The sequence below is a fragment of the Mus caroli genome, unplaced genomic scaffold, assembly GCF_978045245.1.
Source record: "Mus caroli unplaced genomic scaffold, Mus_caroli_1 scaffold_13, whole genome shotgun sequence".
NCBI classification, from domain to species: Eukaryota; Metazoa; Chordata; class Mammalia; order Rodentia; family Muridae; genus Mus; species Mus caroli.
In genome coordinates this window covers 41649507-41674515 of record NW_028227268.1, presented here as the reverse complement: position 1 = coordinate 41674515, position 25009 = coordinate 41649507, and the positions used below count along the sequence as shown (strand labels likewise).

The following is a 25009-nucleotide window of genomic DNA, read 5'->3' as shown; positions in this document are numbered from 1 at the left end:
CAGCTTCTAGTGTTGTGCCTCAGGAGCCTTCTACCTTTTAGATAAGACAGGGTCTCTCATTGCCTGTAATTATCCCCACATAGATGAGGCGAGACTAGCTGGCTACTCCAAGCTTCCATATGCCTATCTCCGCTTCTCATCTCTTTATCTCTGGGATGGTAGGCTTGTGGCAGCACATCCAAGGTTTTTCTATGGTGTCTGGGTACCAAACCTAGGTCTTCACATCTGCAAGACAAGCACTTTACCGACAAATCCGTATCACCAGCCTTCCATCCAGTGGGTTTCAAACTGGGTTCCCTTGAACCCCCAGGCTTCTCAGGGAGGACTAGGGTTGGCCACTGGGAACAAGGGAGAGAAACAGACTGGCATCTCCATCTCCAGACAAACCAGAGAAGCTCTGCTCTCATCTCTTTTCTATGCGGGGAGCATGCTAAAGCCTTCCTTCAACATAATGACTCCCCTCAGAAAGACAAGTGGAGAAGATAGCAAAGGGGGCTGAGCAGGCCTATCGCCACGTGTCATTCATTTTCCAGAGACATCACCCAAGCCACGCCTCCTGAGCTAGTTTCTCAGTAGCACTCTCACAGTGACAATTTGCACATTAAAGGCTTTTGCTGGATGGGGCATTGCTGCATTGAGCTTCCGATATGGTTCACTCAGCTACTTCATCCACTTAACTAGGCAGCCCTTGGGGAGCTCACTCAACCTCTCTGGGACCTTGTTTCTTCATGTTTCACTTGGCACTGTAATACCTCATTACCAGGGGATCAAGAAAGGGTCATGAGACAGAATGTGTGTGGCACATAGTAGCTGATCATTAATGCTTGTTTCTTCCCTATGTTGGCTCTGGCACTATGCATAATTCAAGTGATTTTTTTTCCTCCTCCATCAACAAATATTTACTTTCCCATGAGATTCAAGATCCAAGACCTCTAGGGGCATATATTTTAGTGGGAAGGGACAGTCCCTTCCCATCCTCCCCACTCCCCCCCCCCCCAAAGTAAATCATGTAGCAAGCATACTGGAAGGCAGGATACACCCAGGATGCAAGGGTCAGTTGAATAGGTAAGAGAAATGTAGTGAGAGTAGGGTGGTGGTGGTGTCACAATTGTAAAAACAGTACCCAAGGTATTTAGGTTCCACCCAGTAGGTGATAACAAAGCAAAAACTGGGCAGAGAAGGCAATTAGCCACGTAGGTATCTGAATAATGGATTATAAGCAAAGTGAATAACAAATCCAGATCCTCTGAAGGAAGACAGTCCTGGAATATTCCTGAAGCATCAAGGTAAGCCAAGTATATTCAAAGTCAAGTCAACGAAGGCAGCATTAGAAGTGGGTAGGACCCAAGGGATGATGAGGGCTGGCTTTTCTTTGCTTCAGAACAGCTTTCAAAAAAATAATTCCTCTGCTCAGAAATATATCTGATATAATATCACACTCATGCATACCTAACACTAGGATTTGGAAAAATCAAAGCAGATTATATTTGATTACAACAGTGTATTTTGCATCAAAACGAAGATCTGGGAAGAGGGCGCCTGGCTGTCATCTCTCCGGTCTTTGAGCACATGCACTTAGAGCTGAAACTCCCTAAGCACAGACTCTTATTTCTTCAGACTCAGCCCCTCTCATCTCTCTTCCTGGTCCACCTCCTCCATCATCAGCACAGTTCTCCGGAGGGACTCCCTTCCCACCCCTCAGCCAACTTCGCCAAAGTCTGTTGCAGTCTCTACTAGAAGGGCACTCCCCTACTCACTGCTGATTGGTCCAGGGGTGGGTCACTCAATTCAGGTGGACCAATAACTACCCTGTTGGTTGTGTATGGGTTGTTTTGTATTTTTTTTTTAAACGGGAAGATCAGTGGTGCAATCAGAATAGTTTGGCTAATGTGGTAGGCTCTGAAGCATAAAAACTTAGTGACTATTGAGAGCCACATGAATACATATATACACAGAAAAAGCCTGTTTCTAGTGAGGGAGAAGGGTGAGGATTTGGAGAGAGGCACGGGAGAACACCCAGGGTACAGGTGCCCTTGGTCCCAGCACTCTCTGAGCTGCAGCCCTATCCTCCCGCTGGCTGATTGTTGAAGCCTGTCTCAGATTCCGAGGGCAATACAATTCTTTTGATGCCTAAGCTTGTTTGATTCAGGTTCCTCTCATGTGCAACCCAGATAACCCACTGCCTATTTCTTTTATCTTTGAAGTGACTCAGAGGTATCTACACAGAGTTTCATTTTTAACAACCTCCCACCTGTCTTCAATTTAATTTCTGTTAGAAAACTCTGGCCATGAAATCTGTACTTCTCTGGTCTAGGATGGCTTTTTCCAGAAGTATATTCTGTGAGCTCCTTTATAGCAAAGGAGGTTTCCATGGCCAAAGGCATTTAGAAAATAAATGCTGCGTACAATATTTCTGTCTTGGAGATTCATGATGTAGCATATTAAAGAATCCCTGCAATGAATAAAGATGCCTCCCACTGCCTATCCAGGGCTTCCTAGATTCCTTTCTGACCTCAGATCCTTTTTATATGCGGAACATGTAAAGTTTCAAACTTCTGACGCTCCACAGAACCCCTTTTGGGACACCCTGTCTAGGTTCACATGCAACATCAAAACCGGAGATTGACAGGGTGCCCCACTTAGAGATGTTTGATGCCCTGGGCTCCTTAATGTGGGCCATTAGTAGCCTGGTGGAAGGGCCATTTGTGATCATTTTCGTGGAGTTACTGTCTATTTACTAAGGACCAACCCACAGGGGCTACCTTTTCCTTATTCATCCATGTGTTGATAATGGTCTGCCAATCTTGGGCCCTTCCATTGGTTGGAATTACACCCAGAGGAGGGCCCTCAATCCCTCTTTGCTTCTTTTTACTTTCTGAGAATGAAGCTGTCCACAAGGCAAGACAAGAGTGCCAAAGGAGGGGGCCTCTCAGATATGAAGGGCCTTCAGGACCCCTGCGACACTTGTGGGATCTCTAGGTTGTCGTTTCTTGTGGAGTGTGAGGAGAGCTCTCCTCTGAGGCCTTCAGCCATCCACAACTGGCCAGTGCATTTCAGTTTTTATTCATCTTTGCTTTGCAGACGAGGAGACTGAAGTTTCTTAACTTGTTCCATGACACACAGCTAGAAGTGGAAGGGCTAGAGTTGATCTTGGGTCTGGTTCACCTCTTGCCATTTTCTCTGTTCTCTTACACTGTCTGGGTCATTAAGCCACTTGTAGCCACTTCCCCAGCAGCCACTGTGACCACGCCCCCAGCAGTCACTGTGACCACACCCCCAACAGTCACTGTGGCCACTGGCCCAGCAGCCACTGTGACCATGTCCCCAGCAGTCACTGTGGCCACTGGCCCAGCAGCCACTGTGACCACGTCCCCAGCAGTCACTATGGCGGCTACCCCAAGAGTCACTGTAGCCACTCCCCTAGCTGTCACATTTCTTTTTTCCTCCATCATCACCCAAATACTTTCTATAGGGACCTGGGATCCTTCCTCCAGGAATTGAGAGTAAGACAGTCATGGAGGAAGGTTGTTTTTAGATGGTTTCGGCAGTGCTGTTGCTCATTGACCTCAAAACCAACAGCCGAGCAGTTCGTTATCTGTCCCTACTCAGGTAGCTTCATAGACAAGTGTCCCTTCCCACTGAAGCTCATCTGTTATCCTTCAGTGGGTGTACTGAATTTATTCCTGCCCATGTGGGACTCACCCAGGAAATAAGCAATTTACTGAAATAATAAAAGATCAGTGTCTCTCAGAGGCAGTCATTACTCAGTGGCCTCTCAGCCTGAAGAAATATACAATGGAGGAAGGTCTGACATAAGACTTCAGGAGTTCCAACTGGTGTCCTTGGGGAAGGGGTTTAATCTCAACTGCCTTTAGTGAGCACAAGGAACTCTGCCTGCCACTCAAGGCCATAGTGAGGGGAAGGGCCAAGGTGGGGTGGGGCAGAGGAATGTGAGAGGTGGCTATGGAGACAAGAATGAACAGAACCAACCAGAGCTTGATGAAGCTGTATTCCAATATGCTAACTGCTCCACAATATGGTAGCATAAGGCCCTTGGGGCTATTTAGCTTTACATTAATATATTAAAAAGGTAATATTAAAATTTTAGTTCCTCATTTTCCCTAGCCACAGATAACATACTGAACAGCTCAGGGAACAGTCTCTGGATCCCAGGAAGTTCTACCACATAGTGCTGATCAGTTTCTTCTCTAACTAGAATTTTTTGCCCTCCACCTACCTTCTACCCATAGTCTTTAGAGCCTCAAGTTGCTGTTAGGTGTTCTCCCAAATATCCAACCTCAAAAGAGAACTCCTGGCTAGAACAAGATTGAGTTAATCTGCTTCTAAAAAGGTAGGGCTTTTGGCTTGCAACTTCTGCATCTTTGACAATAACCCAATCCCTGCACCGCACTAGATAATGGGGCTTGTTCTTCATCTCACCTAGGGACATCATGGTCAAGCCTGGGTCAGAACATGGATGGCTTGGCTGTGAACTTACCACATGATGTCAAACACATCATTGTTTCACTCTGAGCCTCTGGAAAGCAAGCAGGTTGGCACAGCATGGAAGACCTATGCGGTTCATTTATCACTTATGTCTATGGAGGTAGGATGCTGACTTCCCAGGTGGCTCTGGTAACAAAGCCCTCTGTCAGCAGAGTCCTTTCTACCAGTGGTTGGTATTCAGGTTCAAGGCCCTGTTGATGTAGGGAGCTGAGCTGCATGAGGATGTCTGTGGTGGAGGGTCTGGCATTGTGTGCGTGAGTTGTCTGTGTATGTGTCTCTGTTCCTGTACTAAGGAATCAGGATAGCACCTCCCAGCTTATCACGGGAGGAGAGGACTCACCTCTGCAAAGGCAGGGTTTCATTGCTCATTTGATTTCCCTAGTTCTTAATAATCAGAAATGTCTTGGAAGCTGCAAGAAATGATACCCTTTGGGAACCTACCTCCAGGACTCAGGGCTAGGAGGTTAGAAGACTCATGGTCCAAATATTCAGCCTGGCCTCAAAATGTTCTAAAAAGCTGGGTCCAAATGATCAGCTCAGGGGCATCAGAGCTAAGTGGAAACAGGCTTCATCCTGCTGCACATGGGATAGGGAGATTTAACGTCTCAGCGGGAGGTAGCCATCATGTGGGTGTGGTCAATGGCCACTGTCACTTCTTCCCATCAGGGCACTCTAGTAAGAGGAGCCAGGAGATAGTTCCAGGTGCCAGCGAGCAGGAGACAGTTCTGCTGTGGGAGAGTGCCTGTCCTTGCAGCGGACCATCTTCAGGGTGGAACTGGAAGGCAGGGCTAGGAAGAAAATGGGTCTCAGGCTATTCCACAATGGGAGCCATCATAGGGTGGGGCAGCAAAACCTGGTCAGGGATTTCTGGCCTCTCTCCTTTCCTCAGCTCCAGCCTGAAGGCTCAGGCTTCTCCCTTCTGTTGGATCCACCCTCTACTCTCTCTTCTGTAGTGGTCCCTGAAGGTTCATCTCACTCGATCAGCAGCCCTCTTTGTGATGGTTTGAATAAGGATGCCCCCCCCCTCCCGGCCCTCCCTACTACCCCTGCCCCGTGGGCTTGTATGTGTAAATATTTACTCTTCAGGGAATGGAACTAATAAGGATCAGGAAGGAGGCTTGGGTTTGCAGGAGGAAGTATGCCATGGGAGGGGGAGGGGGGAGAGCAGTGAGTATCTCTTCCTGTTTCCTGCAGATTTGGATAAAGGACTCTTCGCTCCTTCTCCAGCATCATGTCTGCCTGCACACTGTCATGCTTCCTGCTATGATAATGGACTAAACCTCTGAAACTGTAGGCCAGCCCTAATGAAATGCTTTTCCTTTATAGGAGTTGTGGTGGTCATGGTGTCTCTCTGCAGTGATGGAACAATAACTAAGACAGAAGTTAGTACCAGGGAGCAGGATTTGCTATGACAGGCTGGACCAGGCTGATTGTTGGTGGGATGCGGACTTTAGGACTTTGGATCAGGAAAGAAGTTGAATGCTTTAAGTGGAGTTTAATGGGTCATATGAGTAGGATCATAAAAGACAATGCTGAGAGCAATTTGGATGATGGGGGCTCAGGTCAAGAAGTTCCAGAGTGGGGAATATAAGAACGTGACTATAGAGTCTCTCTCCATGACTAAGGAGAGCCACTGAGGCCAGGTATATATTATCACTATGATGTGGATCCCATTTGTCTCTGGCTATTATGCTTGGACACATCTTGATGTTCTCTTTCTGGTACAGTTCGAGAGGCTTCCTGCATTCCTTGGCTTATGGCACATCACACTGGCTCTTCCTCTGACTGACCTCTCTGTGCTCCTCTTAGGGACACCTTTGTGACGGCATTAGACTCAGCCAGATGACTCAGGATGATCTCCAGACCCCATTCAAATCCCCTGTGTACACTGAGGCTTTTTTAGGTCTCCTTTCTGCCATGCTGCATTTCTTTGTTTTACTAGGTTGTGATCAATGACTTAGTCTTTTCCCCTGTAACACTCTTTGATTGCTAACACTATACTACAGAGTAAAACGTATGGATGCTTGAAACAAGCACCTACAAGACCCTAGGGCCTTACACAGGCATTTCCATGTCTCCAGATCCATGTCCATTGATTTCCCAACACCTCATAGCCTCCTCTACTTGCCCCCCTCCCCCCAGGCATATACTGGTATTCTTCTCATTGGACTTCTTCCTTGGATCTGGTATTAGGGATAGCTGCAAGAGGATCATGCCGGTCTATTTCACCCTTTTCTCCCTATATCAAGCCACTCACTCACCCAACCACATCTGGTCCTTCCTCCATATCTCCTTTCCCTTCCCAGTACTCACATTCTTTACCTGCTCCATCCTGGAGGAATCTAAGGTATAACTATGCAAGGAACATCCTCACCGTCTGCCATAAAAACATCTGTTCTGTTGGGGAGCAGCCCACCGGCTCACACCAACCTTTCTGAGGGAATCCTACATCTATTACGCCCCCCCCCCCGCCCCCAGTTCCAGAGTCTCTGGGCCCAGCTCACCTGTCTCTCCCCAGATGGGCAGGTACTCATCTTGCTGAATGTCCAGCATGATCTCCAGCCCGTTGCCCGTCCCCCCCTTGACCGTGGTGAGCAGAGGCTTGCCATCCTCGCCTGAGTTAAACATGTAACACTTCCCATATTTTGTAAACACCTGGAGGAGAGAGAAAGAAAGAGAAAAGCACAGGGTAACGTTACATTGACCTTGAAGGATGAGCAAGACCCTAGAATGCCCCCAGCAGATCAGAGCCTCCACAGCCCTTACCTTAGCCCCCCCCCCCCACACACACACTAAAGATTTCTCCAATGATTCTTTATCTTGTCTGATGACTGGATTTTGCTAAATAGGATTTTGGTATACAAGAAGAAACGTGGGCACCCCACTGGGATGGTATGTGATCTCTCCACCCTCTGGCCACTCCCTTTGAAAGAATCACCCACTTCCAAACGTTAATCATCATCTTAAAACTCTCGACCCTCCGGGGCATCCCCCAACCTTCCGGTTCCTCCCTGGGCTGCAGACTCACTGATACCACTTCTGATAAAGGGCTTCCAGATGTTGCCCAGATGCCCAGCCTGTTACTCAGCCTGTTCCAGAGGCCCAGGTCTTGCTCTAATTTTCTATGTACATAGCTCTTTCTTCCACACCAGAAACATTCTCTTCTGAAGGCTGGAGGGAGGTGCATTAAGAGTTAGGAAGTAATGAAACTTACAAGGCACAGGCTGCTCTTGGATGGAACTTTTCTTTGTTTTCAGTTCTTGACCTGACTGAATAGACGTTTGTTCACCTTTCCCCAGAAAAAGCTACACACTGCCTCAACCAACAGTTCCCAGAGTCCCCACCATGGAGAATAGCAAGAACTTGTCAAGGGGCATGGGCCAGATCCTCTGACTCAGTGTCTAGTCTTTCTCTTCCTCACTCCATGCATAACCACTGTGGTGGTTTGAATATGCTTGGCCTAGGGAGTGGCACAATTAGAAGGTGTGGCCCTGTTAAAGTACATGTGTCACTGTGGGCATGGGCTTAAGACCTTTATCCTAGCTGCCTGGAAGTCAGTCTTCCACTAGCAGCCTTCAAATGAAGATCCATGCCTGCCTGGATGCCGCCATGTTCCCACCTTGATGATAATGGACCGAACTTCTGGACCTGTAAGCCAGCCCCAATTAAATGTTGTCCAGACCTGCCTGGGTCATGGTGTCTGTTCACAGCAGTAAAACCCTAACTAAGACCACCAGCCAGCAAGGCCCATCCATACTCTCTCCATATCTGCCTTGAATGAAGCCACCTGTATCCCATCCTGCTGGACTTTAGGACTCAGCCCTTGCTTGTAACCAATACTCTGGTTTCCTAGCTGGCTTGAAGAGGTCCAGATGATTCTCTCTGGCCACCCTAAAAGCTCGTTTTTCTGAAATTGAAACTTGATTGTGTTGGTCTTGTGCAGAAAATCTATCAAAGTATGCCATCTCCTTCAGGTTAAAGTCTATGTCCTCTTAGCCCAGCCTTCTACAATGCCTGATTCATGTACCTTCTGACCTCTTGCCTCCCACCAGAGCCCATAGGCATCATGGAACAGTCGAGTCCATGGTTTCAGGCACTACATCTGCTTGCGCATTCACGCAGCTTCCTGCAGTGGCTCACTCAGATACCATACATATATATTAAATGAGCGGGTGGGTGAGAAACTGGTGGTAGCGTCAGAGCAAATCATCTGTGGCATGGGAGCATAGCCTGATGCTCCTCCCACTTCTGCCCTCCCCTTGCCGCCTTTGGCACCTGTGCTTCTGCTCATCATTCACTACCTGGGTAACCACTCACTGTCCTGAAGATGGGACTGATGGTTCTCCTCCTCCAGGAAGACCTCCAGGCTTTCTTGCCTCTCCTTGTGTCTTCCTCACAGCTCCCATCACACCTCACTAAATGGAGCTGCTTTCTGAACGTAATGCCTTTAACTTCTGAATCGGAGCTCATTTCTGGCATGCAGCACAGGTCTGCTCTATTTTTGCCTGATGAAAGCATGACCATAAAGATGTCATATGGAAAAAGTCCAGGGCAAGGGATGAGAGACCTTTGTCCAAGTTTTCATGCTGTCTCTCTGTATTTTGGTATTGAATGAACCAAGTAAACCCTTCAAGCCACTATTCCTCCATCCATAAAATGGGGACTCTAGTCCAGGCCTCTGTGGCTTCTCAAGGTTACTGAGATATCAGATAAGATTATCCATGCAAAAAAAAAAAAAAAAAAAGCTCTGAAAACTATGAACTTTATGTAAATGCTAGTTTTTTTTTTCTTTTCTTTTTTAACATAGTTATATAACCACTTTGCAACCTCGAGCTGAAGCCAAATACATCTGGCAAGATTGGCTGGAAGAGAGCCAGGACGACTGGATTGGATTCCTGCAGCCACTGAGATCTGGATACAGGCCACCTCCCTCTGGTTCCCTGTCATTCAGTCAGGGACAGATTGAGAGCCAAGTGCAGCACCAAGGACTGCCTCTTGGTGGACCTCTTGAGGGTCACATGGGAAGAATATGGAGGGTACCATCGGTCAGTCACGGTGTTGGACTTTGGCCTGTTAACCATATTTAGCCCTCATAGTTATGACCATGAATGGATATTGCTGCTCCCATTGTGTAGAGGTGGAAACCAAGGCTCAATTAACATCTCACAACTAGTAATAAGAGAAGCTGGAATTCAAATTCATGTCTGTCTAGCACGAGCGCTGCTCTCACTGGGTGTGTTGTTTTGGAAGGAACACAAGGTTCTGGGTCATCGGGTCACATCCCAGTAGCAAGCACCTTCCCCTCTCTTCTGCTTTGCTTGGTTTTTATCAGCTAGTCATCATTCAAGTGGTCCTGTCCCTATTATGTGCAAGAAATAAGAGTAGTTGCAAAAATATCAGGCCTACATCTTCTCCACCATATGGAATGACTCCAAATCACTGGCTAGTTGTACCATTTGAGGATGACTGAGTTGGTCTCGCAGCTTCATGGTGGGAGAGAACAGCTGGAGTGAGACCAAGTCCAGAGCAAACAGTTTGCCTAAGAACTGAATGTTCTCCTGCTGTTGCACACTGTGATTGAACTCAGCTAATGAACCTGTCCCCCGGAGAGATGCTCGTAGGGCCACTGTAATGAGCAGAGCATTTCAGAGTTAGCACATCCATTGCAAGCCGTTGAGTATGTCAGGAGTGACATCCGCAGCCTTTCAACAGAGTTCCTTTCTTTCCTTTCATCTATGTAGACACTCAGTAAACAGCCGGTCTCGAAAACTGCCCGTAATTACACTTGGCCTCTCCCCACACCAAGAGGTTTGTTGGTAAAAGTAAATTCCAGCTTTAGTGTCTGAGCACTGCACGTGCCAGATTCCCCAGTTAACTTCTTTCTTCCTCCACTGTTTAGCCCTTGACCTTTAGAATATTGGGCTGGGGATAGAATATACTACTTCTGAAGTCAACCCTCATCCTAGCCCTACCCCAGATGTGCTGGGTCAAATGACTCTCATAAAGTGACCTCTCCAGCCCTGAGCAAAAGACAAGGCCGGAGTGTGAGACCTCAGTGTGGTCTCGGAGACCCTCTCATTCACCTGCCTCCCTTTCCAGATAAGGACAAGAAGACCGGGGAGATTGTCAACTGCCCTAGGTTACCCATTGAGGCCATGTCCAAATGGAACATGGGCACCTCATTGATATGTCTGTCCTTTCCCCACTGACAAGAGGAGACAGGATGTTGGGGCTTTCTCTGGTCCTTCCCATGTGAACTTCTGTTAGCTGCTGGTTGTCTGTCCTACACAGACTCAGAGGGAGCTGAAGCCTGTGAGCTATACATATAATCTTTCTCTGCAGAGAAGGGGGTGGGAAGTCCCTTACGGTAGGGTACACCAAAATTTACACTCTGAATCTTGCCAGGCCCTTGCCAGGCTGGGCCCTCATTCGTACCAGTGCCTTCACGTCAGGCCAATCTTTCCTGCCCTTCCTCCTGGGGGAAGGATACTGGGGCACATTCTCCAGTGTGCCTGTGTGAGTTGACCTGGAAGACTGGATAAGGGCTGGGAGCCAAGTTGACCATTGTCAACTCTGATGGCCAACTGATGGCCCATGGAGGCTAAGTTCTTCCTCAAGGCAAGCCACTGTGCTGAGGTTCCCTCCAAGCTAAAAACCTTCCATCTTGGAGAGAAGCCCATTCAGATGTTTACAGGAATGTAAAACAACTGGATGTTCTAAGGGGAGGTGAAACCCTCCATCCTGCGAGGGAAACTCATTAAGACTGCAAGTAAACAACTCAAAAGGGCTTCAGGAAGTCTGTGAAACTGAGCAGGCCCCTCTCGGCTGTAAGGATTGCTGAGGGATGCTCTCAGACAAGTCCAGAATCATTAGACCAGGAAGCAGCCTGGAAGAACAGAGCTCTGTAGAACTACCTACAAAAGCCACATTCCACTGAAGGTGCTGAGCTGCCTGCAGGCTGAGCAGTGTTAACTGTCCCAGCTCCCACCATTTGTGACCTGTCACTGATTCCTCAGTGGGCTCTTGGTAGTGGAGTTGTCACTGAGTCATTTCTGCTCCTGTAAGTAACCTCACACCCACATTCCTAAAAGTAACCCCGATAAAACTTACTGGCTCACCAAGTCGAACCAGTGATGACATCCATGCTTTGGGCCCATTTTTCTTGGTTCCCTGTCTGGGGTGACTAAACATTTGTCCGTGTTGCCCAAGAGCAGTGTTACAGACCACAGATCCAGCAGGACAAAGCCTAAAGCTTCCTGTGTCAAAGGTCAAGTCCCAGATACTCCCTGGTGCCCTGCAGGTTCTCCTTCTCCCTCCTTCCTCCTAGGCATCACACTTCCCAGCCAATTCAGTTCCAGGAGATTGGCAGGCTCTTCTCCCACAGGGCTCTGCTACAGGCTGTTTCATCTGTCTGGAATATCGTCCTCACATACTTTGCATGTATCAGGTTTCAGCTTAACAGGCCTTGTTTACCCACCGCAGTCTCTGGCTCCCAGATCTACTTGTACTCAGCCTTCTTGCCTACCTATCTCACAGACCCCATGTTTCTCTGCCGCAGGGTGTAACTAGATTGTTGGTTCTTTGTTGGATATGTCATCCCCTAGACTAGAAACTTCTAGAGGTTAGGATGTATGTATTTGTTGAATGAATGAATGAATGAATGAGTGAATGAATGAGTGAATGAATGAATGAATGAGCTCCTCCCCACTTCCCCTTGCCTATCCCAAGCAGGTGCATGTGGGAGCTGGCTGACTTCACTTGGTTCTATCCAGTGCTCATGCTGAAATCTTGTCCAATCCTCCCCTCCCCTCTCCTGCCCAGCTTTCTCTTTAATGCATCAGGTATCTTTGTCTCTGTGAAGGCGCCAGAGCAAATAATCCTCTCAGGAGCTAAGATGATGATGGAGATGGTTACCATCATGGCCATAGCCCAGGGGTCTCTGAAAGAGCACAGTGCCTACCAGCTGACGCCTCAGCTGCCTCCCTTCCTGGGCTGTGGAGTCTGCCACTCTGGTCTAGTTTTTCTGAGGATTATTTTCCTCTCGGTTCAGCATCAAAGGCTGCTGAGCTATTTACACAGAGCACAATTTCTCTACAAACTTGGGACAAGATGCGGCTTTCCGTTGCCATTTCCGGACATAATGATGGGTAAGTGTAACATAGGCTTCAGAGTTATACCTTATCGCCCCCGGGCAGAAAATACAATTTATTTAAGTCTAGACTGTCAGGCCAAGCTCCCTGCTTCTTCAGACCTGCCACTCTTCCTGGCATTTCTGTGCCTTAGTGGTAAGAGCTGACGGCCCCATTGGTGGCTAGCAGGGATGGGTTTGCTGACTGCTGAAGTCTACAGTAGCTTTGAGGTTGGATTGGTTTGTAAAGACATAAGAAATGTGCATACTTCAAACCAGAATTTTTAGATGAACTGAGACTGTGACCCATGCCCACGATGGTAAATTGCTAGTGTATGCAGGATGCATTGCCCTTCGGTTACAGTGTCTAAAACCCCTTCAACTTTTTAAGTGGCTCTAAGGAAGCTGGCAGCTCCTGAGTCTGCTCAGTGCTACCCCTGATTGGCACTTCTATAGGTACTGTCTATCTCATTCTTCCTTATGCCCTAGCCATCCTGAGAAGGAGGAATCTTACAGCCACAGCTCTCTTACTATTGTGGAGATGGAGTCTGAGATCTTTCTAGCAACAAAGTTAAAAGGAGGGAACCATCAGCTTTCCAGACAGACAGGATGGGGTCAGAGCAGCTTACTCAGAGCTTGTTATGTCTGTGGCCTTGAATAATCGGAGGGCCTAGTGGAGACAATGGCAGTGGCTGTGCTTGAGAGATTGGTTAAACAGTAGCCATCACTAGAGGTCTCAGCAGAGAGAGGATCTGAGCTCTTCCTTTCAGCAGAGGAGAGATGTGCTATAGGGAGAATCATGGTTGTGGTTGCAAGAAGTGGGAGACTGGGAAGAACTGAAGAATGGGAGCCTTGAAGCTCCTGCCCTGTGTCTTCTTCATCATACCAAGTTCATCTTAAAGTAATTCTGAAAACAGTCCCGTGACATTGACTTATTTCTTAATAGTGCTAAGCTTGTAGCTGGAAGCCCAGGGCAGCTGATGGGATTTCTGGAGGCTAAAGAGTCCCACGGGAAGTGGGGGTATTTTCACATATACAGAGCAGCGTCAAGTCTACATTTGGATCTCAACAACTAAGTCAGATGCAGGATCTGTGGTCAACCCCTACTGGAGCTGGGAATTTCTAAACCAATGAAGCATGGGATCGGGAGTGGGGACAGTCTCCCCAACTCTCCAAAGATTCTTTCTGCAGCTCTCATCCTCTTCCCCGTTGTGCCTTAGGTGACAATGATCCAGTACCTATTGTCCTTACTCTGTCCTGTGATGACTGTAGTATGATCCCACTTTCCAGACAGGAAGGGCAAGGCCCAGAGGGAGGCTGAGTCAGGCTATATAGCTGGTCGTTGAAAAGCCAGGACAAGTCCCTCTCTCATTCCAAAGGTCTGTGCTTTCTGCCTTACTGGCTCTCAAAGCTGTAGCTCACATTCACATGCCTCTTCTAGCCTGCTCAGAGGCCAGCAGACTGGCAAGCCTGGTGCTTGCCTAAAGGCTCTCCCATATGGCAATGGGAAAGACCCATCTCAGAGGCAGAAGAATTCTTTTTTAAAAAGTGCCAGACACCAAGAGTCCTCCAAATTTCTCATTTTTACATGGCAGAGTCTAAGGGTCAGAGAGGTGAAATGACGTGCCCTGGGATACACAGCTATTCAGGAAGATTTTGAGGTCAGACTTGGGTTTGATGGCTAAGACCAGCTGTTTACACCTGTCAAAACCTGAAGACCATATTGAGGATCCTTTCTGGGACACCACACTTGGGCTACTGGGGCCTGCTGGTGGGCCTGCATCTGGGTTGGCATGAACTCTTGTTGGGGGACTCTGGCCCACCCACAGATCACAGGATATACATAGTGGAGGTCTTGCTGGGAAAGGTCAGGGATGGCTGAGATCCACAAAGTCGCAGTCTTTGTCAAATTAAAAGCACAGAAAACATTGTTATACCATGTATCTACTTAGGAAAAATCAATTATGTAAAAGCCCCCTAGGAACCATGGAAGCATCCACCCGGTAGCACATGGCTGAGCCTGTGAGCTTCGAACCTCCTAACCTGATCATTAACACTGACCTTTCGGGCATTTGCTAGGTAATGGGCTTCTCCTGTCTTGGAGGAAATGAAGTTGCCTGGCTCCAAAAATCCTCTAAAACCTGCCTTGTCCACCTCCATCCCCACCCCCATTCAGTTTTCCTCTCAATTAAATCACTGGAATTTCTCATTGGGCTGTTTTCAAGATAATATGCTTGTTAGAGTTCATCACTGAATTTCTCTCTCTCTCTCTCTCTCTCTCTCTCTCTCTCTCTCTCTTTGTCTTTGAAGTTCTTCAAATATATTTCACACAGTGGCAAAGTGAAAGGTCTTTATCAGACTTCTAGGAAACAAAATGTATCTGTCTTTTGTTTTCTGAAGTTGCAGCAAAGGTGTTGGGAATGAAACACAGTGGCAGAGACTTATTAGCAGAGTCCAGTAGCTGGTTAGCTTGGGGATGGCCAGGGCTGTATCTTATCCCAGCACTTGCTTGCTAATTCATTTGTTCCTACCGCAGGGTGTTTTGGCCATTTATTGTATTCTAAGAAATATGACTGTGCTTGTTCCCCTAGGAAGAATAAAAAGATGATCCTGGGGACTGGGAGCTGAGGAGGTACGACGTCAGGAAAGTGTCTGTTGGGCAAGCATGAAACCGTGAGTTCAAATCCCCAGCACTCACATAAGAGCCAGATGTGACTGAGTGTGTCTGACCCCAGGAATGGAAATGTGGGGGTTTGGGTGGAAGTTGGGAGGGGGAAACAGGTAGATTCTAGGAGTTCATTGGCTAGCCAGGCTAAGTGAAAGTGATGAACTCCGGGTTTTGTGAGACACCCTGTCTCACAAAAAATTAAGGTAGAGAAGTAGTTGAGGAAGACACTGAATGTTGACCTCAGGCCTCCACACCTATATGAAAAGAGGTGCATACACACACACACACACACACACACACACACACACACACACACTCATACACATATTCACACACATGCATACTCACACACACATACACACATTCACACACACTCATACATATTCACACACATGCATACTCACACACACATACACACATTCACACACACACACTCATACACATATTCACACACATGCATACTTACACACACATACACACATTCACACTCACTCACTCACATACTCACTCACTTGCACATGACTTTAGCAAACACCCATGAAAGCACCTCCATGTGGCAGATGTTCATCTTGGGAGGGAAGGAGAGGAGACAAGCTCTCTGCTGTCTCATTTCTCCAACAGGAGACTGACTTCTTTCTCAGAACATCGGTCATATCATCGAGCATGAGCCATGAGTGGACACCATGCCGACTTCTTCAAGCACTCTCTAAGATCCCCAGAGCTCCTTGGTGTGCCATTCTCCTAGCTTGCTGAGGAGGAAGCTGGGGGGCTCTGAAAAGTTAAACTCAGTCAAGGGAGTGCCTTGCTGATCGCCACTCTATGTGGAGGAGCTGTGAGAAGAAGGCTTCGGAGAGTGATGGGCTCAGCTGTTTGTGGAACTTGTCAGGTTCCCAGAGGCAGAGAGTAGACTGTTGGTCAGAAAAGGCTGTGTCAGTGGATGAGGAGAAGGCGGCATGTTCATTGGCACCCACAAAACTTCATGCAAGAAAGAGGGATGATAACTACAATTAATAATAATATGTCACATATTTTAAAAATAGCTTTTAAAAAGAACACTTAAAATCTTTGTACCACAAGGAAAAAATAAATATTTTCAGGAAAAAATATGCTAATTAATTTCACATGATCATCCACAATATATATATATACAAGGAAGCATCATGTCATATCCCATAAATATGCACAATTATTACTTGTCAATTGAAAACAATAGCAAAAAACGAAGAACTGTAGTGTTATTTGTATGTATGGTATGGTTGTGAGACCCTCTATGCCCATTCCCAAAGCCCATGTGATACTTATGGTTAAGAACTGGTGGTCTCTAACCTCCTACCTCTGAGACTGAAGTGCAGTCAGGGCCTTTCTGGTATTCGGAGAGCTAGAGCTAAGCTAACCCTAAGCTAAAGATCACACACTCAGCAGTTTGTAGAAGATAGTATCCCAAGATGGCAGGCCTGTCTGTTGTAGATCGGTTGTAATGTTACTTATGTTAATTCGGTTCCCAAGATTACAGGAACCCACACATCTACAGGGAACACACCGAGGGTCTCTGCCTCCAGTTGACTTTGGTAAATAAAGTTGCCGGTGACCAATGTCTGGGCAAGGAGACAGAGGCAGGACATTTAGGTTCCCAGACAGGGAACACAGAGGAAGTGGAGAATCGCCATGATGGGAGAGGAACAGGATGTAGGCCTGAGAGCTGTAGAGGACAGAGTTCCAATCATGTAAGAGCCAGAGAACAGCGGTCCCAGGACTCCTCCCCACATTGGGTCTGGGGCAGTAAGGATGGAATATAAATTTTAGTAAGTAATAATTCAGGAGTATCAGAGGGAAGGCATTAGCAATATGAAAAATTGGGAGTGGCCCAGCCATTGAGATGATTAAGGCATACTGAATATAAGGCTGTGTGTGTGTGTGTGTGTGTGTGTGTGTGTGTGCGCGTATTTCATTTGAGAATTCAGAGCGTAGGATCAGTAGCGACGAACTCATGCTGCCACCACCAGGGAATTTAGAACAGATTAATCGACTTCTGACTACAGATTAACAGACACCTGTCTGGTCTTTTGGGACAATAGCATGAAGGGAGCCAGGGCAACGCAGAGTGTCTTCCTTGAAGTTCAACACAATGTAGACAGGTGTTGTCTGGGTGGATTGTCATTGACAGCACCTGAAAGTCCATCAAGTCCTTTAAGGCCATTCTCCTGGAAGGACATTCAAAATACCAGGCCACTGCTGAAGAACTCTTTCCCACCACTCAGTAGGGAATCACATATGGAGCCCCACCTGAGATTACCCTTTGGGAAGTGGGTACCAGGTTCTTTTAGGTCAGACTGCAGCATGGCTGGCTTGGGAGGGGCCTACAGGCACCCAGACTTGATGGAAATTTCAAACAGGATGTGAGGACAGGTTTGCTGGTATTTATCTTAGGTCCCTACTGTCTATCTCCCATTGCCAATAGGAGTTGGGTTATTTTCATCTCTGGATTTCTAGAGCCTTATCTGACAGCTGGCACATAGTAGGTACTTAATGACCTTGTTGGGGGTGTCGTCATATCATCCTGGCTGCAATACTTACTATATGTTAGGTGCTGTGCACAGTGTTAAGCATGACTCAACTGTGGGACGAGAGTAATGATTAAGGCAGCTGGGCCATGACTGAGAGGAATTGGCACTAGAATCGCTCAGGATCAGCCTGGCTCCTTGATCTGACCATCACTGTGATGCCACCCAGCCAAACCTATTAGAGCACCAAGACAAGTCAAATCAAAAAGCACATTTGACATGAATTTTATTGGTGTAGCAAACCACTCTTTTATTGACTTAAGGCCCACTCCACAAGATGAAACATGCCAGTATTGTAACTTTGGTTAAGACACAGTGGTTGGGGAGTGGAGAGGCCTCAGGGGTAAGCATGCCACTGTTATTTTGCTAAGTAGAGACAGCATCAAACTGCCTCTAAGCTCATAGCTCTACCTGTAGATTAGTGACATTCTCAGACTCTGTCAGACACGTTTCTTGTGTAGTGGATACCAATTAAGTGTCTGCAGGAAACTCAGCCGCTATGAAACTTCTACATCATCTCCTCCTCCAGGGGTCAAGGGCCATCAAGGAAGAGGAGGAAGACAGATTGTAAGAGCCAGAGGTTGGGGTGGACTGGAATGTGGCAGTGTCTTCTAGACACGGTGGGATTCGTGCATTCATGAACTCACAGCGGTTTAGGTTACCAGATCAATGCAGCCAACATTCTGACGTGGATGAGGGAGGGGCTCAAAAAACCCAGCCAACTCCGGGCTAATGTTGATGGTCAGCGGCTTCTTGGGGAGGGGGAGTCAGTTTTCATTAAGGGTGTGGCCCCTTGGAGCCTGACCGTGCTCCAGTGAATAGCAAAACACACAAGAGTATATGAGCAGCACAGCTGGATTAGTTATTTAAAAAAAACAATGGACGCAAAGCTGAGACGGGGCAGGAGGGTTGGAGGTGGATCTGGGAAGGCTATAGGGGAGAAGTGCTGTAAATATCATCCATGTAGGAAATTCTCAACAATTAATAAACAATATTAAGCAAACGACACTAAACTGAGCGCATTTTAATGGGCCAAAGCAGACTGTACAGAGCCCTCCATCAGATGTAGCCATTGTAGGCCTGGGGCCGAGGAGAAGTGTCCTCACTTCTAGGAGAACTGGGGCTCAGACAGAAAGAGAAGGAGAAAGTGTGGCCACAAAACGCTCATTGTCCCTTGCCATTTCCATATCTCTGCTCCATTTACCACTCTCTGCTTTCCTACTCTGCTTCAGCCTTCTCCTCCTCCCAGGCAAAGCAGGCTGGGGCATCAGGAGGAGGCTGAGAGTCCCTCTACACTCAGTGGCATGCCTCTGTCTGTGTGCCCATCACCCTGGAGACAGTGGATGGGAAGAGCGTTGCAGAGAATGTAAAATAGATAAAATTAGCTAGCATTTTTATTATTGATAGGAATTCTACTCCCGACTCTGAAATCTGAGCTCCTATTGAATGTGAATCGGGTGCGTGGTTCCCATCCTAAGCTCCTTTGTAACTAACTAAACTTGATCTAATCACCAAGTTATCCCGTGATGCCATGTGATGTTTTGGCATGTGGTAGGAAGGATCCAATACGTTAACATATCCATCACCTCACATGCCTGTGTCTTTGTAGCAGGAGCCTATAAGACTCTCTCAGCAAGTGTGAAGTGTGCATTAGTATTTAACAGTAACCAAGCTGTGCAGCTCACCATCAGAACTTACCCATCATGTCTGATTAAAACTTGGCCTAATGTCTTCTCTTTCCAGGTCCACTCCCTACCTCCTCAAGCCTCCTCAGGCTCTTGTAACCACCATGACAAATGACCATCAGATATTTAAACAAGTGCTCATTACCACGAGTCATTAGGGACATGCAAATTAAATCCATAGGAGCTAAAACCTCACACCTGTGGGAATGGCTAGTCTAATGCTCACAAAAGATAGCAAGTACTGACAAGGATGTTAAAAAAAAAAGCAAGCAGTTGAATACTGTTGAAGGGGGTGAAAATTAGTGCATCCATTTTATGTGGCTCAAAAAAATAAATACAGAGCTTCCATATGACCCAGCGACCCCATTTCTATGTATATAGCCATGGCAATTAACGTGGTATGTTGCACAACAACCTGCCTTCCCATGTTACATTATTCACAATAGCCAAGACGTGGAATCAACTGGAGTGCAGTGACTGGGTAAAGAAAATGGGAGAGCTGTCTGTCTGTCTGTCTGTCTGTCTGTCTGTCTGTCTGCCTGCCTGCCTGCCTGCCTGTTATCTACACATCCATACATTATGAAATACTATTCAGTCTTCAAAAGGAAGTAAATACTGTCAATTATGAAAACCTGGAAGACTCGAGGGAGTGTGATGCTAAAAGAAGCCAGCCAGCCAAACACGTGATGTTCTCACTGCCACGAGGGCTACAAGTCAAGCTGGTTGGAACAGAGAGTGGTGTCATGGTGAGCGCTGCCAGGTCTCTTCAGCTGCTTTCCTGATCCAGTGACTCCAGACCTATTACTGCTTGTATTACAACTGCTAAATTTATAGAAATCCATGCCTGCTTCATAGTTACTTTCTGTGGTTTTCTTAGATTACCTTCAGGAATGTTCCTTGGATAGTCCTAAAGATACAATTTGTATCACCCTGGCTGGTATTTTTGTTCTAGTATCAATTCCAGGCTTAGCCTCCTGCCATGAGTGGTTCCTTTTGTTTTTAAGACAGGGACACACTATGTAGCCTTGGCTGGCCTGGAACTCAGCATGCTGTCCAGGCTGGCCTCAGATTGTTAGAGACCCAGCCCTCTCTGCCTCTGAGTGCTGTGACTAAAGGTGTGTGCCACCACACCCCGAATACCAAGTGTCTCGTGCCTGGATAACCCAGTCTGACTTGAGATCACAAGGCACTTCCTGCATTTGTTTCATTGAACCTGCTGGAGTTTCCTTTCGGTGTAAGTGGAGAACAGGGGTGGGAGAAGAAGGACCCCCTCAAGTGAGTTATGGAGTGTTTCTGGGAAATTTCGCACTATCCTTCAGGGCTGCATTGAAGCAATGCATCAGTGGAGACCGAATGATGGTTTATGATGTTTACAGAGGAAAAGCAGATGTTCCCATTAATGCTGGGGCAGAAAACAATCCCAAGGCAGGTTTATTGTCAAAGCGTATCAAGAAAAGGTCAGACAGGTGACTATCCAAGCAGTGCGGCGGCTCTGAAATCCTCACATATTCTCAGCGACTCTGTTTTTTTGTTGTTGTCAAACCTACTTCAGCTCTTCTAGAAAATTCTCCAAGAATGTCATTATTGTCTACTTCTTTCCCGTGTCTGGTCTCTGCTGTTGAGAAGCAGCAAGGCTCGCATCATGAATATTCAGTCTTTGTGCCTGCTTTCCTGACATGTGGGTGTGGATCTGGTGGGAAGAGAGGCAGCCTGCTTGATGCCCTTTTTCTTCCCAGGTCCATAGCAGGCAGAGCAGATTACCACCGCCATCCTCTCCTCTGGGGCTTGCAGCTTGTCTAGTCCAGCAATTCTGGCTGTTAGGAAGAGCTGTGATAGAGTTAGCGAGTGAATGAACCTTATTTTCTATCACTTTACATGGAGGTAAGCAATGCCATGCTGCCATGGGGACTCTGTGTGGGGCAGTTAGCTGAAAGTGTTGTTGGCTTGATGGAAGCAGAAGTAAGACTTTACATGTTTTAAAATATTGCCACAGGCTTGGCCCCTGGTCTATCTCAGGGAGATCGGAGACTATGGAAGAAGATCGTGACTCTTGGACGGTAGAGTTGGCTCCAAAGTTAAGAGCACTTGCTGTTCTTGCAGAGTCCCGAGTTCAGGTCCCAGCACCTATACTGGACAGGCTCACAGCTGCCTTTATCTCTAGCTCCAGAGGATCTGTTACCCTCTTCTGGCTGCCATGGGCCCCTGTATGCATAGATATATTCATACACACAGATAAATAAAATTAAAAAAAATAAATCTTAAAACAACTAGATTCTTCTGCTCATTAGCTTTGCAGTTGGGCTAATACAACTCTTGCTTTCCTATCTCCTCTGAGGCTGGCCATTGAGCTGGATTCTCATGAATGTGGTTCTCATGGACCACAGGACCATGACTCATGATTTAAATATCAAAGTTTCTAAGGTGCATGGAGGCTTTCAAAATAGAAGACAAAACATTCTTCAGTTCAAACCACATCTAACTAGGAACTGCTACATTTCAAACCTCTGGGTGTCTGAGCCTGGGATCACATAGATGGATGTGGATGCAGCTCTCGGGGAGCTCAGGAGCCACTGAAGTGAAAATGGAAATAAGACTGCTTCTGACCATCCAGGAGATGCAGGCCCATGCCCATCAAGGTGCAGGGTGCAATTCTTCAGAAATGGGTAAGTCGGGGAAAGCCTACCTAGGTGGAGTATCTTCCAGTCAGAATACCTTCTGAGCTGTGTGCTCCTGTGAGGGTGGGGTGTGGCCTCAGTGACTGGTCCTGCATCAACCTCCTCTACAGCCTGCCTTTCCTGTCCTCTCCACTCTGCAGACCCCACTGGCTTCTCTTCTTTTCCTGGTCTATGATTCAGGAGGCACGAGGGCTTCAGGGCAGAACCTGAATGGGATGCTCGCTTTCTGGGCTGACAGTAGGAACCTCCTTCACTTTTGCCCCACCCTAGTGCTGGCTCTGGTCCTGACAAAGCCACGTGGAGATAAGACAGACGAGACAAAGGTGATCTGATTGGTGGAGCCCTTAATACATGTGTGAAATAGATTATAGTCCCATTTACTGTTGAGGCCAGTGAGGATCCAGGAAGACGAGTCACATGGAGAGGCATCATGAAACCATGTGTTGCAGATGGGTATTAAAGGATACTGCAGGCTGCAGGGGTTTTTGTTTGTTTGTTTTTTTTTTTTTAATGGAGACAGATCAGAATGTGAGAACCCGTTCTACCATACGTGGGCCACATAACCATGGGCTGCTAATTTTCTCTTTAGTTTCCTCATTGGATAATGGGGATAAAAGCCTAACCATATCCCATAGGAAGGAAGTCCAGGCTCTTTCATTTCAGGCCCCATGTTGGGGGATGGGTGGTCTGTGCTAAATGATCTGGCCACTCCTAGCTTAGTCAGTTGTCTTGGGAACCATGGGGAATGATGGTTGAGCCAGCCAATGGTAAGTTCTGAAGAACTGTTTGGAGGATCCAATATTAGTTTCTCAGTAGGCTCTGGGGTGGCTCTAGCCCTGTCCATTGCCTGCACTGAGGCCAATGGCAGCCACCCATTTATTTGTCCTAGGGAGCATTTCCAAGTGTCTGATACAGATCTTTCCCAGAGGGCTGAGACTGGTCTCTGTTGCATGCCAGGTGCTGGACCAGAAACCTCCCATGCAGGACCCCACTTAGGACCCCCTCTTCTTCAGCATCCACTCTTACCCTCATTGCTAGAGAAGAAGATGCATAGTTTCTAAGAGGCAAAATAGCCTTCCTAGCATCCTCTGTCAAGTTAGAGGCAGCCCCACAGCCTCTGACTTGCCATCCTGTTTGAAGAAGCCCTAGTCCCATGCATTCCACTCAATGAAACAGCAATAGAAATACAGTTTAGTATATTTTAGGATTGTAACAAAAATCCAAGATTTGCACATAGCACATCACAGGACATCTACATGTAAATCAAACTAACTGTCAAGCCAGTATTGGAAACTTTCAGTTGCCCATTGCTCCCCAGTCATGGCAGGGGGAAGGGCTGAGCCTCTTAAGTGTGGTCTCCTGGTCTTTCTGATCAGTGGTATGAGTCTTGGCTGGGTCTTCCCAAATCCACAGAAGTTCTCCAGCCCTGGTTCTCAAAGCTAGAGGTCGAAGGGTGCAGGTGAGCAACAGTTCTGTGCAGCTTGAAATTGTCTTGCTTCTGTTGATGCTATCCCTCCGGTTAACCTCCACCTCACCACCCTGCCTGGCTTCAGCTCTGCAGCAGATCAGAGAGCATCATCTCTGACCCAGTGAGCCAACGTGCTTCCCACAGGTCTCCCTGCCTGCTCCTTCCTTCATCCATCCAGGCTTTACACCAATGAGGAGGATATTTCTAGAAAGCTCACTGTCTCCAATGACTTCACATGCCTTGGTTGGCTTAGCATGTCAGAGTGCCAAGCTCCTGGGCTCATAGTTCCTTGTGGCCTCTTCTTACCCATATCTTGTAAATAAGCTCTGCTCTCTTCCAATATGCCACATCCCTTAATATTCTTATGTCTCTGCCCAAGAGCCCATGCTCCTCTAGTGGGCAGACGCTCATTTATCCTTATACTACAGCTTGGGCACACCACCTTCACAATGCCTTTCCTGGCTGGTCACCGCCTCCTCAGAATGGGTCAAGCTCTCTCTTTGGGGCTTTCGGAACACTCCTTACCCTCTTTCATTCCCATGCAGTGTAAGCCTGGTACCAGCTACTTGACTTCACAAAAGTTGGAGGTGATGGGAACCCTCTTCCATGGCACTATGCATTTTTCTTCATGGCCCTGATAACTTTGTGCTTGTAGGATCACAGGGTGGATGTCATCTTTCCTCTCCAGAAGGTAAGCTCTCAAATGTCTCACTTTTGTTTATGTGCCAAATTCTCTTGCAAGTATCCTGGAGCTGGAGACCTGCACAAAAGGACCATCTTGGCGGCACAACGAGCGGACTTTAGCGGGGGAAGTTAAATTATTACACTATTGTGACAGAGGTCAAAGCTGATCCATGCAAGTGGCTGGCTGTGGTCCCCAAGTTGGATCTGGGCTTGGCTTGGAGAGAAGATACCTAGAGTTCAGTTCCCAAGGAAGGAGCTTCCAGAGAGGGGGCCCAGCCATCAGCTGCCACTTGTAGTGCTGATGACAGAATCAGTTCTTCTGTCCAGCATCCACTGTGTGCTGCCATAGTCACCGGAGCTGTCCAGAGGCTGAGCAGTCACTAACAAACCCCAAATAAAGGAATACATCCATTTATTGATCTTCCTTCGTTCTATCTCTAAGCCGTGTTTTATTGTCTCTCCAAGCATTATTTACAAGGCCTGCCTTAACCTCCTCAGTAAAGATTTATTTGCTGAATAACTAAATTAAAAGGTACGCACGGAAGAGATAACGCTGAAATGTGTGTTTTAAGAAAAGGATCCATTCGTACACAGTGTAGCTGTTCAAAGGCTGCAAAAGCAAACACATCTATCC

The 25009-nt window shown here is 47.2% G+C and overlaps 1 protein-coding gene across 1 annotated transcript in view; it reads right to left on the bottom strand.

The window, feature by feature from the left end:
• Asic2 (acid sensing ion channel subunit 2) overlaps positions 1-25009 on the bottom strand; it is a 271184-nt gene that overhangs the window by 85271 nt on the left and 160904 nt on the right. Inside the window, exon 2 of the mRNA XM_021177008.3 lies at positions 7011-7161. Coding sequence (XP_021032667.1) covers positions 7011-7161 — 151 coding nt within the window. The remainder of the gene's footprint in view (positions 1-7010; positions 7162-25009) is intronic.